Source organism: Vicia villosa, linkage group LG5 (genome assembly GCF_029867415.1).
Source record: "Vicia villosa cultivar HV-30 ecotype Madison, WI linkage group LG5, Vvil1.0, whole genome shotgun sequence".
NCBI lineage: Eukaryota > Viridiplantae > Streptophyta > Magnoliopsida > Fabales > Fabaceae > Vicia > Vicia villosa.
The window spans coordinates 11200039-11214221 of NC_081184.1; the positions used below are offsets into that span (position 1 = coordinate 11200039).

The 14183-nt window shown below is 33.8% G+C and overlaps 1 protein-coding gene across 1 annotated transcript; it reads right to left on the reverse strand.

The window, feature by feature from the left end:
- Positions 1 to 9687: 9687 nt before the first annotated feature.
- Positions 9688 to 12932, reverse strand: LOC131606265 (uncharacterized). Its single transcript, XM_058878518.1, has 4 exons — positions 12653 to 12932; positions 12456 to 12582; positions 10307 to 10408; positions 9688 to 10191 (listed from the first exon to the last, which is right to left on the reverse strand). Exons 1-4 carry the CDS (start codon positions 12736 to 12738, stop codon positions 9703 to 9705), a joined length of 804 nt encoding a protein of 267 aa, XP_058734501.1. The 5' UTR covers positions 12739 to 12932; the 3' UTR covers positions 9688 to 9702.
- Between the last annotated feature and the right edge of the window lie 1251 nt (positions 12933 to 14183).

Consider the following 14183-nt stretch of genomic DNA (forward strand, 5'->3'; position numbering starts at 1 on the left):
TCCACCAAGTCGTTCATCGTAATCTGCTGTAAACTACCCAACCACAGATGGACAACTGACCAAATTCTTCTGCTAATCCTCCTTCTTCCTTCGGCTTACATGCGTTCCAGCTAATCCAATGGATTGATCGAGTACTTTCATTTCCCTTCCACAAAAAGCCGCTTTGAGTACTTCTTAACTCTTTCAATACCTTGATCGGCATTTTATAAAAGGAAAGAGCATAGAGCGGGATAGCATTCAAAACTGAGTTGATCAACACTACCCTTCCGCCCAATAAAGAAATCTACCTCTCCAAGCAGCAAGCTTCCTCCTACAATTTCTAATTATGTCTTTCCACATACAACATATACTAGGACTATCACCCGCCATCACGCCTATAAATTTAAAAGGCAGCTTTCTTATATTGCACGACATAAAGGATGAAGCCACTTCTAGATTCCACTCACCCATATAATTACAAATAATTGAAATGTAAACGAGTAAATAAAGTATTTAAGTAAGGAGAAAATTTAGCTACAATTTCTTAGGTGTGGTTTATATTATTTGTCAATGAAAATATAACAAGTGTATTTTAACATCATTTAAAAAATAAAAATAGGGGGAAATTGTATATGTGTAACAGAAAATTATTCTATGATTCTCATTCTCTTTTAACCTCATCATTATTCTCATTCTCATTTTTTTCACCTTCAATCACCACTTTCTTTTTACGAAAAAATCCCTTCACTTTGTTCTTTTTATCTTATTATTGGTCACTCATCATAATAATGTCATGCAAAAAAATGTTACAAAATCCAAGAAGAAAAAGATAACTAGAAGACATGACAATTTATATTCTAATAAAATCTAATCATTGGGTTGTAAATGTCACTACAAAGAAATGATACAATTATTATGGAGAAAAATTCGCTTATGGATGAGGCTATACAATTTTTTTGATGATATATACCGGGGGATGAATACAAGTTCCTATATTATATTTATGTCAAGATGTTGAAAAATGACTATCATGAGATGGAAGAGCATTAAAAAGTACTTAAATTGCCTCAAGAAAGTGAGATTCATAATTCTCAAACAGCTACAAATTTAGCGAATAATCAAGAAATGGAAAAAATAGAGGGAAAAAAAATACAATAGTACAATTAAAGTTGTTTATAATTGGTCTAACCTTAAAAATAAGAGGTGTGTGTCGCGGGTCAAAAAATCATCGCCACGAAATTTGTATCGAACAGAGTCGCCACCAAATTTTATTTATTCCAATGGGAAAGGGAAAATATTGATAAAACCCACAAATTAAATGTAATGGACAAAGATGGTCATCGCAACCAAATTTGGGTTCGGGAGTCGGTTAAGCAAGGGGAAGGTATTAGCACCCCTTACCTCCATCGTACTCGATGGGACCCATTTAGTTAATCTTGTGATTGATTGTTAGCTTATTATCTACTTGCGTTCTAATTATTATATGGACAAGAAAGAAACGGGATTTGGGTTTTTTATTATTGTGCTCGCCAAGACATTTGAGTCTTGTGCCTACATATCTTCAATGGAAGAATCAGAGCGAATGTAGTTCGGAAGAACTACGAGTTTGTTGATTGATTTTAATGGGTCTAATCGCACTTGGGCGGGAAGACGAGTTTTTGAATGTGGTTCGCACTTGGGCGAGATTTGCACTTGGGCAAAGAAAAGATGAGTTTGGAATAGGTGTTTTATGAAAAAGGTGGAATTCAAACATTCAAACAATGGCTTAACGGCCATCGCCTAAAATACTTGAAAGAGCATTTGCTAAATTAAGCTTGATGAAGTCTTTAATGGGAAACAAGCATTCAAACAAAGGCTTAACGGCCATCGCCTAAATGCTTGGAAGAGCAACTTGTACAAGTACGTACAAACCCCTCTTAGGTGATGAAAGAGATTGAAACAACTCGAGTTTTTGAGGAGTCCTCAATGAGATACAAACATTCAAACAAAGGCTTAACGGCCATCGCCTAAATGTTTTAGAAAAAACTTGTACAAGTACGTACAAACCCTTCTAATTTCATCCATTGTGGACTCAACTCAATTCTATTGTAAAAAGAATTTTGATTGAAAAAAAAAGAAGACGAACTTGGTATAGACCAAGGTTTGTTATGAAAATATTCGCACTTGGGCGATGAAAGGGATGATTTGATGAATTGAAATTATTTTTAGTGTTTTTGTAAAAGATATAGGCGAATCGAGTTTGAATGAGTCCTTCATGGAATCTAAGCATTCAAACAAAGGCTTAACGGCCATCGCCTAAATGCTTTAGAACAACTTGTACAAATACGTACAAATCCTTCTTTTCATCCATTATTGACAAAATTCAATTTAATTATTAAAAGCATTTTTGAAGTTTTTGATTGTGACAAAAGAAGTTTGAAAAAGATACTTGGTATTGACCAAGATTTATTGTGAAATTATTTGAAGTGGACTCGACGTTGGATCGAGAAGTTTATTTGAATGAAAATCATATAAAAAAAGATTGATTTTGTTATGGTATTATCTTAACTAACCAATTGAAATTATGTTTGTTTAAATTAATTAAAACCAACTAACATTATTAATTAACTTAATTAACAATATAATTAAAAAAATAACTAAGAATAATAATTAACTAATTAGCGAAAGAAAGAAAAAATGAGTATGCATAATTTTTGTGGAAAAAGAATTCTAATGGGCCAAGGGGTGAAATCCGGATGGGGTAAGGCCCATAAAGAAGGATTGTAAAACAAAAGAGATGGATTAATGGGCTGGACCGGATACGACCCGGATCCGTAGCCCTCCTAATTTTTCTAAACCGGGTTCCACAAAAAAGAACCCTAACAAAGTCCAGCGCTTCTTTCGCTCACTCGTTTCTCTCGCATACGCTTCTTCACCATGACAACAACAACAACGAAAGTCACTCTCTGATTTCTCTCAATCTCTCAGCTCCTTCACGATACTCATCACTCTGCTATGAAAAAGAAGAAAATGAAACCAAACAACAAAGAATCGAACGACCTCATCTCTCTCGGTTATGGCTTCCCTCTCGCGATGTTCTCGCTTCTCTCACGCTCATACTCTTTCAATCGCAGAAAACAAATCGCAAATACCAAATACCCTATCCCCAACATGAACCCTTAAAACCCCAATCCAATGATTCTGAGATTTACATGGTGAAAGAAACAGACAAGATAACAATGGAAAACGAAATACACAAGATGAAAGTATAGCATAAAAACCAGGTATGTTCTTTTGAATCTCAGGCACTTGCTTTTTTATTCCGACTCTCTTTGCTCCGGTCTCTGAGTTTTCTTCTAATCCTTCTTTATGCGAACTCTTCTGCCCTGTTATTTTTATTGTTGTTCTGCTGGTCTGAGTTGTGGATGAGTGATTGAAGGGAGTATGGATTTGTGGTCAGTGATTGTGTTTGGTCTGAGTGTATGGCTGTGTTATGTTGGGCATGAGAGTGGTTCGATTGACTCAGTTTATGAGGTTGAGTTTTCAGATGTTTGTTATTGTGAGGGAGTTGACCGAATAGGGTTAGTATGTCAGGAGAGGTTTTGAAGAAGTGAGGTTGAAGGTTGTTAGGTTAGAGTCAGAGGTTTTTGTTGTGAAAATCGTTTGGTATTTATGAGGGTTGAGGGAAATTGAGCAGAGGTTCAGTAGAGTGATTGTTGTTTCTTTTTTCCCCCCCTTTTTCAATCGTGAAAGCATGCTCTTTATAGGTGAACTGAGAGATGTTTTGGGGGGAAAATCAAAGGGTTTTGAACATTTGTGGTAGTCTGATTATTGCTTTTCTGATGCAGGTTTATGGTATGGCCATATTGATGCAAGGTTTGGACAGATTGGAACAGGGTCTGATTGCAGGGGTTTGTTGCTTTGTGCAAGGCTAGTGGAGCAGCAACAGCAAATGGCAGCAACTTTGGACAGATGTGTTTGGAGCTGTATGAAGATGGCACCCATTATTTGTTTTAATTTGTACAGGGACCGTTATTTACCATTAACAAATGAAAAGAAAAACTGTTTTTTTTTTATCATATATTCTATGTCTTTTTTTTTTTTGTTTTTAGTGGTATATATAAAAAGACAATAAGAAAAAGACTGGTTTTTTTTGTAACAACAAAATTTAAAACAAGTTTAATTATTAATTAAATACCAATCATAATTAATAATCAAATTTAATTTTAACATTCAATTATTAATAAAAGATTATATTTATTAACAATTAACTAAAAGATAAAAATAAAAATAAAAATAAAAATAAAGAAATATGAACTTAAAAAGTGAAAAAAGATGCAAAATATGATTAAGACTTTAATGCAAAAAACTTATTCAATGACTAATGCGTCATGCTAACAAATGAGATAGTATCTTTCAAAGTACAAATGATTAATACAAAAGTCTATTTTATTTTAGGTGTAGATGATGCAAAGAACATGATTCAAATTATAATCTAAGAAATGAATAAAAATAAAAAAAAAACTAGGGGCAAAATTAGGGTATGACAGTGTGCTATCTGTACACTATATTACGTACATCGTATCTGTACACCGTAATTTTTTTCAAACATTTCAGAAGTGGCACGGAAACCTAGGCAATGAAAAAATAATTAAAAAGCAAAAAGTATATGAAATAGTATATAGTTACGGTGTAGTGTCATTTTAAGGTGTAACTCTATCATTTCTCTAAAAATAATTAAGTGTTAATTAGCATATATTGTTAAAGTTGTTTCAATTGTGATGATATGCAATTTCTGTTAGTGTGCGTGTTCTAGAAATGTTTTAGTTATTCCAGTAATCATTTGATACAACATGTATGATACATCATGTTTACCAAAAATAGAAAAAAAGAATACTAACCAACACTAATGGAACATCTCGAAACTAATACATTAAAAACAGCAACACGTAGAATACTCCAACAAACAGATCATCAAGAACAATATTACAATTCTATCTCTTACATACAATCATGCATCATAAAAGACAAACTTATAATTGGATTTAGAGCAGAGCAAATTAAGAAGAATTTGTGTTATTTCCACCAAGTTAAGGAGAAAAAAAATATTTAAATCACGGTCTGCAACTGCAATTTTACATCAACAAGATATATCAAATAGCGCCGGCCGCACAATGCCGGAGACATTGTCAAATGATGTTGTTAGATGTGATTCAAAGGAAAAGGAAGATAAAAATATGAGATCTAAAGTCATAAGATGTTTGATCAAGAATGGATGGACGTTTGTAGGGTGTTGTAAGAGAGGATGGTACAAAATCAGAGTGCATGTTCCACTTTAGCTAAAATTAGCTATAGAAAACTAGATTCAGAAGATTTCTGGATTTTGATCAAATTATGTATATATTATGTATATTCTTATATTCAAAATAATCAAAGTTATGCTATCAACTTTTTGGGTGTAAATTTTTGTTTAGATAAAGTTTGGGTTGAGATATTGCATGTTTGAATTTGGCATAAAACATTGATTTTTCATGTTTGAATTTGACATAAAACTGGCTTTTGCATTATTTATTTTTGTTTTTTATTTTTTATTTTTTGCATATTTGATCATGTGTTTCAATGCTTCAAATTAATTCAATATTTAATACTATTTCTTAATTATTCTTGTTTCTTCGGCTAAATAGACAATACAATCTTTTTATTGGTCAAGAATTATTTTGTTTGAAAAACACTGTATATTTCAGTTTGTTTAGATTTACTTTTATAAATTCTTCAATATAGTTATAAACATAACTTATTGCATATATATTTATATATATATATATATATATATATATATATATATAAAAGAATAATTAAAATTTATTTTATCATTTATTATAAAAATAGTTTATGCAAGTTTATTCACAAGCATTTATTTATTTTAATCAAGATATAATATAGATAGAACCAAAAGTTCTAGAACAAGATTACAAAAGGGCGAGACAAAACTCGAAAAGAAAGAAAATCACACTCCAAATACAACCTAAGATAAATAAAACAAAGAGGATTTGTTAAATTCATAAAAGTTATAGTTGGTATGGAAATTTTCCCTATGAACGACCAACACCAAACAAGCGCCTTAATGCTCCAAACAGTATCGATGATATTTCACGAATCATTTCAAAACCGTTCCTAAGCTTCCAAATAGTCCAACAAATTGCCAACCATATACTCCATTCCCTACCCGATTTCACCTTGTTAAATTTTCAAAAAAAGTTCCATCTCAAATAACTACACATGATGCAATCGGATTCATCTGCAACAATATATAAAGAGGATAGGTGTTTTTGGTCTGCCCATTTTTTCTTTCAAAATTACCCTTGCAATAACTTGCAATTTTTCCTTTAAAAAATTGAACTAGAACAAAACAGTTAAGTACTTATTTCATCCTTTTACTAAAAGAAAACCAAAAGAATTATTAATGGTGGTTAAAAAATGTCGAGTATAAAAATTAGAATAAATTGGAGAACAGTTACACGTACATAGCTGTTAAATAAGTAGAAGGTTTATAAGCAGTTAAGAAGCCACTTCCAATTTATTCTTTTTCTATAGGCAATGAAACAATCAAGAGAGTAAAAGGGATATTTCACCCAGAACAAAAATGGAAAGCCCCTACGTCCTAAAACAAAGGAGCGGTAGGATATTCCAAGTGAAAAAGTTACAAGAGTTTTGAATCTTACAATTAGAATTTAGCCACATCCACACATTACCAACTATCTCTGACGAACAATCATCAAAGCTAAATGGCTCACCTTTAAAAATGACCGCGTTACGCTTCAACCAAATACTCCACGCCGTCGATAACCAAATAACCGCCACAATCGATCTTTTAGAAAAAACACTTCTCCTTATCGCAATGAAAAAAGAAACTTTCGAATTCCGTCAACGATAGCTCCTTGATCGATCCTATCCATTAGAAAACTTTCCTCCAAAACGACACTATCGAATAAAGACCCCAAAGACGCGGAACAGATTCCTCCTCTGTCAAACACAACACACAAGATAAATCAATACTATCCAACAAAATACCCCTCTTCTTTAATTGATCCTTTCTCGCGATTCTATTGACAATAATTCTCCAACCGAAGACATGCCATTTGGGCGGCACTTTTTCCTTCCATAAGTGATTCGCTGCAGTAACAGTTTCCGCCGGAAGCAAAGGAACGGCTAAAAAAGTACTGAACTAGCGGAAGCACGACTGCAGCGTGAAATACCGTCCAAACATCTCGACCACGAGAAATTGTCGAGCACACCTTCTCCATTCATAATAGTATCCGAAACCATGACAGAAAAGTCATCCCACAGCTGCGCCTGAATTCTGCTGCGATTGGTAACTAGAGCCGTTAAATTCCAGGACCACCCTTGTTTTGACCCTGAGCCCGCGGCTCCTATTCTAGACTGAGCTTGTGGCTGGCCCACCGTCGGGAAGGGCACAATCTAGCGAAGCTACTATGAAGATACAACGGAACGATCCACATGATTATAACCGTTGGGAGCTTCACATCCACGTGCCCCTCTAAGAGCACATGGTCAACTTCCCACTGAAAGAATCAACCCTCCTCCTCCTAGTCCCACAGGCAGTTTTTCAAGGATGAGGGTTATGTGTTGACCTTGCCCTACAACGTAGGATCTTGACAGTCTCCTATTTTGGGCCTGCACAATTCAGCCCAAAACAACAGACTTTGGCCCATTTGGAGCACTATAAATACCCTTTTTCATAAGGGTCAGGTAATGCACTTTCATTCTACTACATACTTGCTTTCTCACTTTGAACCTTACTTTGGCATCGGAGTGTGTTGCAGGTACTTCCTCCTCTTCTTTGGATCGACCAGAATCAAGTTCACAGGCCACGATGATCGTCTGGTCCTAGTAAGATAAAGGATAATAATAGTTTTGTTATATATGGATAATTTTATTTATATTAAAAATAATATAATTATTTAATTTAATAAAATAAAATAAATTGTAGGAAAATAAATATTTACTTACATAAATATAAAGTAGATTCAAATGAATTCCAAAAATAATTCTTCGGATTTATATATATTGTCACCAATATACAAAGTTTCTAGGTTCGTCCCTGTCTATATCGAAGGAATGATCCAAGGGCTTTGGATCCACATGATGGATACGCCCTATAATCTTATTAGATCGAGGTTGGCTAAGCATGTTTGGACAATTAGATCAAGTATATGGATAAACAAATGTCAAGCCTATAAGGCACATGACAACAAAAAAGGTTCTAATACTATGTCGTGTTGAGATTCACATGCACTAAAAGTACACTTGATCAAAGCGAGCACAACTCTAAAGATTGTGAAATCGTACTTCTATGGATCCTCATACACATGTGCTCCAAGAGAGGCATATCAAACGAAAGACCCTAAGTAATTGAAAATCATTGGACCGGTAATCATTGGAATTGGAACTTAGGGGTTGTTTGTGATTTAGCAGATCCGTCGAACCAACCTTTTATCAACGATATGCTGGATTTGCTGTCAGATTTTAACATGTGTAGGAACACTAAAGATTGCTTTGAATGGTCGTTGACGAAAGATGGCGGCTACTCGGTTCAATCTTGTTATGACAAGCTGTTGTCTGTGGAAAACTCGGGCCATGTGTGTCATGTGGGGACTGTGAAGGCGCTGAGTTTCCTGTGGAAGGTTGAGGCTCCACCAAACTTGCTTTTCTTTGGTTGGAAAGTCCTTCTTAATAGGATAGCTACTAGAGACCATTTGCTCAAATGCAACATTATATTGGATCAAAACGGTTCTCTTTGTGTTTTCTGTATGGGTTATGAAGAATCTGTTGATCATTTATTCGATTCTTGTTCCTTTACGGACAAGATATGGCGGAGAGTGCTATGTTGGTTAGGACCTTCTCAAGTGTTGTCCTTGGAATAGCTCAAATCTTTTTTCTATAATGTGGAGAAAGTGAAGAATGTGTTGAATAGAAAAATCTTAGCAGTAATTTGGCTTGTTTTGATTTGGAGTATTTGGCTCTTGAGGAATGATGTCATTTTTAACCAAAAGGTTCCTAATTTCGATGATTGTATGACAGCTATCGTCTTTAGATCATGGACATGGCTCTCTTATTCTTGTTCTCTTTTAGACGGTTGTAACTTTTATTCTTGGCATACTCTCCCTCTTCTCTCTATTAGGAGATAGAGTTTGTCATCTTTGTTCTTTGGTTGAGTACCCTTCTACCACTACTAGAAATACACGTATTTCCTGCGGAATTACCTGCGGATTTTTGTTAAATTTCCGCAGGAAACGTGTTTCCTGCGGATTTATGTCCCCAGCTAAAACCTTCGTGGGTAATATTTTTCGCAGGTAATTCCGCAGGTAAATCCGCAGGAAACAGTTCGCAGGTAAATCCGCAGGTAAATCCGCATCAAATTCCGCAGGTAAATCCGCAGGAAATGTCTATCCGCAGGTAAATTCGCAGGAAATTTCTTTTGAAATTAAATAATTTTTTTATTTTAATAAACTTTTGAACCATTATATATATTTAACTATAATATAAAATAAAACTATAATTTTCAATTTAAATTAAACTTGAATTCATAGAACATAATTGGTAAGTACTTACATTGTCATTACTAAAAATATTCAAAAAATCAAGTTCTTACTAATCATTTGTTTGACAAGTTCAAAAGATAATACAATCCAAAAACTAAGTCAAAATGAAAAAAAGTACAAATCAAAATTCATTACTAAGGTCTTCTTCATCTGTTTCATCGACGACATCTTCATTTGCGTGATCACTTTCATTAGTGGGTTGTGGTGGATGAGAAGAAGAACCAACAAATCCTAAATGATTCATTAAAAATGAAATTTTATTATTCGCTTCGGCCATCTTTTCTTCTTGTCGATGCAATTGTTGCCTCATCACCATCTTCTCTTGTTCTTGTCTTTGCAACGATGCATTTAAGGCGTGGACTTGACTTCTCAAAACATCAACCTCTTGAGAGTCACTTGAAAGACTTGAGGGTTTCTTTGATACAGAAACCAAAGTCTTAGATGCGGTTCCAAGACCAAATACCCTATTCCCTTTCTTCTTTCCAACCGACTCTACCCATATATCCAAATCAGGTGGAATTTCATTAGTTGGTTGACTATCAGCTTCGTCCTCTCCTGGAATAGTTGGATTCTGAGAAGAAATCTCCAACTTTTTCTGTTCAAATTTATCCTAAAAGAAAATTGAAAAAATAGTAAGGAATTAAATTCAATAAAAGTGATATTTTCCAAAAGACTTGTGTGCAGATTTGAAATTCAATCAAATTAACACTTCCCGAAATACTTACATATGCAGATTCAGCATGAACTCCAACCCAACTTTGATCCTTTTTCCGATGTGTGCGAAAATAGAACTCGGTCAATGATGGATCTGCACCCTTTTCCTTTCTCTACAAATTACAAAAGAAATAGAACTCAATAATTTTATCTATCAAAGTATATGATATTGGTATAGTGAGACTTAACATGTGAAACTATGATGATGTCAAATTAAGGAAGTCAACAAACAATATTGGCCTTCAAACTATTCTGACAACACTAGTGTTTAATCAATGACACAGGCCAGACTCATAAAATAAGCCCAGAATTTATTAAGGAATTGACAGCACTGGACATTCTTCAAAAGATTAAACATTTGAAGTAAAATAGCCATGGACTTTGCATTATAAAACAAAAGGACATGTACAGCTCACTTAGAAAAACTTTAATAGTTTCTAACATACAAATACATTTGATTTGCAAAACAAAATAGTTGATGTTAAGTTTGTATAACATAACTTACCAACAATATTGGCCTTCAAACTATTCTGACAACACTAGTGTTTAATCAATGAATTGAAGTAAATTAAAATAACACCACTATAAAATAGTGATGCTATATGGTGAACCAAAGAAGAGAAGTAATGAAAAACATAATGAACTTCAAAACATAATGAAAAACATATAATATATACCATTCTTTTCCAATGCAAACGATGAGGAATAGACCCTCCAGTGTGAAGAGATGCGCCATCCATAGAAGACCGGTTTCTTTTATTCGTCTCAGATGTTTTTTTAAACTTTAACGAATTCCAATGTTCCAATAATTGCTGCCACACATCAGCTCCCATCCAACCCGGTCTATACTCCAAGTCTTTGCGAACATCTTGTAGTAGCTGAGACATCTTTGCTGCACCTCTTCTTTCAAAGTTACGTCGCACCGTAACCTTGTGTTCCGGTGGCCATGAAAACTTTTTCTGTATTAAAAAAACCATGTATTGTGAGCATTGTTTTTGTTTAGTGATCATTCTTATAATTTTTATCAAACCTTGTTCATTGCGTTTATCATCAGATACAGAGACAGAAAACCATAAAAGAATCTTATAGAACTTATGTGAGAGTGTTTGCAGCTGATACTCATGGACAAATCTCAAGACAAACATAATCCACAAAAACTTCAAATAATTTTGCTAGCTGAAAGTATAACAATAACCTATGGAAAGATGATTAACCATCACCCGATCAGTAAAACTGAGCCATTAAACCCTGCTTCCTCCACAAAAACAGAATTCAAAACGGACATGGAATTACCAAGACCAATCTGCACTAATCTATTTTCAAGCAAAGTTGTTCCAGCATTATGAATACAAAGTTCTCAAAAAAAATTCTCGATAGATAAACATCTTCCGTAAAATAGAAAGTTTCACAGATGGATAAAATAAGACACTACCATGAATTGTGGTGAAAGTAAAATTTTCAAACCATGAATGGTATCAGAATTTTTTTGCAGCTTTACATTTTCACCTTTATTCTACAATGTAGAACAAGTTTAAATAAACTCAAGCAACGAGTCAACGACCATAACAAGGCATAGTCGTAAATAAGTGTTTAAATCCAAATAACCAAGGTCGATGAATGTTGATGACAGTTTAAAACAAACATACTATAATTTATGAACATATAACAGAATCAATAGCAAACATGTAAAATTAGATACAAAATATAGCTGAACAATAAACTCATCTTCATTGAAACAAGTAGTTACATCACATAACAATCATGAAAAGTAAACTACCTATCACATAATAAACAAAATACAACAATACTTCTAATCATACCCTGAAAAACACCACCTACAATCCAACCCAAATACCATGCCAAACTTATGTGAAAACCATAAATCTATCACATACCTCATTTGCTGCATATATCATCAATTAGTTAGACTTTATTATATGTGAAAATTAATAGATTTTAGACTCATTTTCTAAATTAATGCTAACATCAACAATCATGATGATACTCTTGAACAAACTCTTTCATTCTGTATAATCTTTTTTTAGGCAATGAACAAGGTTTAGGCAATGTTTAGGCAATCCTAACCTAACTCAAATGTTTCTTATTAAGAGATTAATCAATCCTAACCTAACTCAAATGTTTAGGCAATGTTTAGATTACCTGAAATAAGTCAAAGAAAGAATCTCTTTGATTAGATGATAATTTCTTCCATGATGGTTTTCCCTCACTCAAATGAGTGCGTATGATGTGGGAAATTTCTGCAACTACCAATTTATGATGATCAAACCTGAAAAAAAGACATTTTAAGCACGAATATTGACTTAAAGTGGTGAAAATAATGCGAGTGAGAGACTCACCCATCACCTTCCGGAAGTATTGGGATTTTAGTTCCAACGGTGTCTCCACTAACATGGCTAGATGAAGATGGGGCTTCAATGACCATAATTTGAGAAGGGATGGGTCGAGATGGATGTTGAGAATGAGGTTGAGGTTGAGAAGGGATAGCTCGAGATTGATGTTGACTAGGATGTGGTTGAGAAGGGATAGCTCGAGATTGATGTTGACTAGGATGTGGTTGAGAAGGGATAGGTCGAGATTGATGTTGACTAGAATGTGGTTGAGAAGGGATAGGTCGAGATTGAGAATTTTATATTAAACATGAAGAATTTGAAGAAATTTAGCTTAAGATCTATAAACATATTCAACTATCAAATAATAAAAAAGAACAATCTATAAACACAGACAACAGTTTAACATACCACAACCTTTAATAATGTCAAATCAAAGTTCCTACAAAAGAAACTAAACACTTCAATTCTACATAATGTAAGTATATTATTGTTAGGATTCAAATGGGCTTCAACAGAAACGTGTAACATGTCAGCTGAGTACGGGTTCAATTCATCATGCTAGAGTTATTATCAATTTCTCATCTTATAAGTAACATAAGCACTAAAATTTCCATTTATAGTCACTAGCCATCTAAAATAAGTATAGAGCTTGTTTGATTCATTTCATGAAACCTGGTTTTTAAAAACTCAAAAATTGAAAAGCTTATTAGATTAACTTCTTACTAAAACTGTTTTACAAAACAAATCATTTAAAAAAAATGGAACCTCTAGCATAGTATAGACACCTAAAGATTGATTTTAAACCTTTGTTAACAGGGTACTATGGTTTCCAAAACAACCTTAATGAAGGCCAAAGAAAAATTCAAGAATAGTTATAGAGAATAGACATCGGTATTTCACAGGCAGCATCTAAGTTGTTCACCCATGAAAAAGAGATTATCAATGTTCCTTGTCCTTGTATATCGACATCGGATTATAATAAAAAACCACAGACAGTTATGGTTAAAAGTTAACAATGTTAATTTCAATCATTCTTTCTTTCCGAAATATTATATCAAAGGTAACGAAACGACAGAGAATCACTTCTGTACCCTTTACATTTACAATGGGGTACACCTTGGACTAAGGCATATTTTCACATATAGGTATCTAAGAGAGACTCATTTAGATTTGAGTCAATTTAATTGAATCAGACAGGTTTTTTTCATATGTATTGCAGAGGATGCTTTGCCTGGACCCAAACAAGAGGATATCAGCAGAAGCTGCTCTAAAGCACCCTTACTTTTATGACTTGGTTCAGGTATACCTTCTATATATTTCGGTTTATTAGTGCTGCAGGGTGTAAGACCAATGCAATGTAACAGACATAAAAAGCAGTGTTAAGATACTGATTACTACCTCATTCCCTAAATATAGGAAAAACCTTATTGGTACTCTCATGAACTCATTGCTTATAATAGAAAGCCTGAAGCTGTTATATGCCATTCATAAGATAGTCGACTCGAATTCAGTTTAACCATGATGATAGTGGTTCCCT

Excerpts from the sequence above, each read along its gene's own strand:
- LOC131606265 (XM_058878518.1), bottom strand. The coding sequence starts at position 12,738 with ATGGTCATTGAAGCCCCATCTTCATCTAGCCATGTTAGTGGAGACACC. Across the intron at positions 12,583-12,652 it reads ATACTTCCGGAAGGTGATGG|GTTTGATCATCATAAATTGG; the intron begins GTGAGTCTCTCA and ends TCTTTTTTTCAG. Across the intron at positions 10,409-12,455 it reads CTTTCTTTGACTTATTTCAG|AGAAAGGAAAAGGGTGCAGA; the intron begins GTAATCTAAACA and ends TGTAATTTGTAG.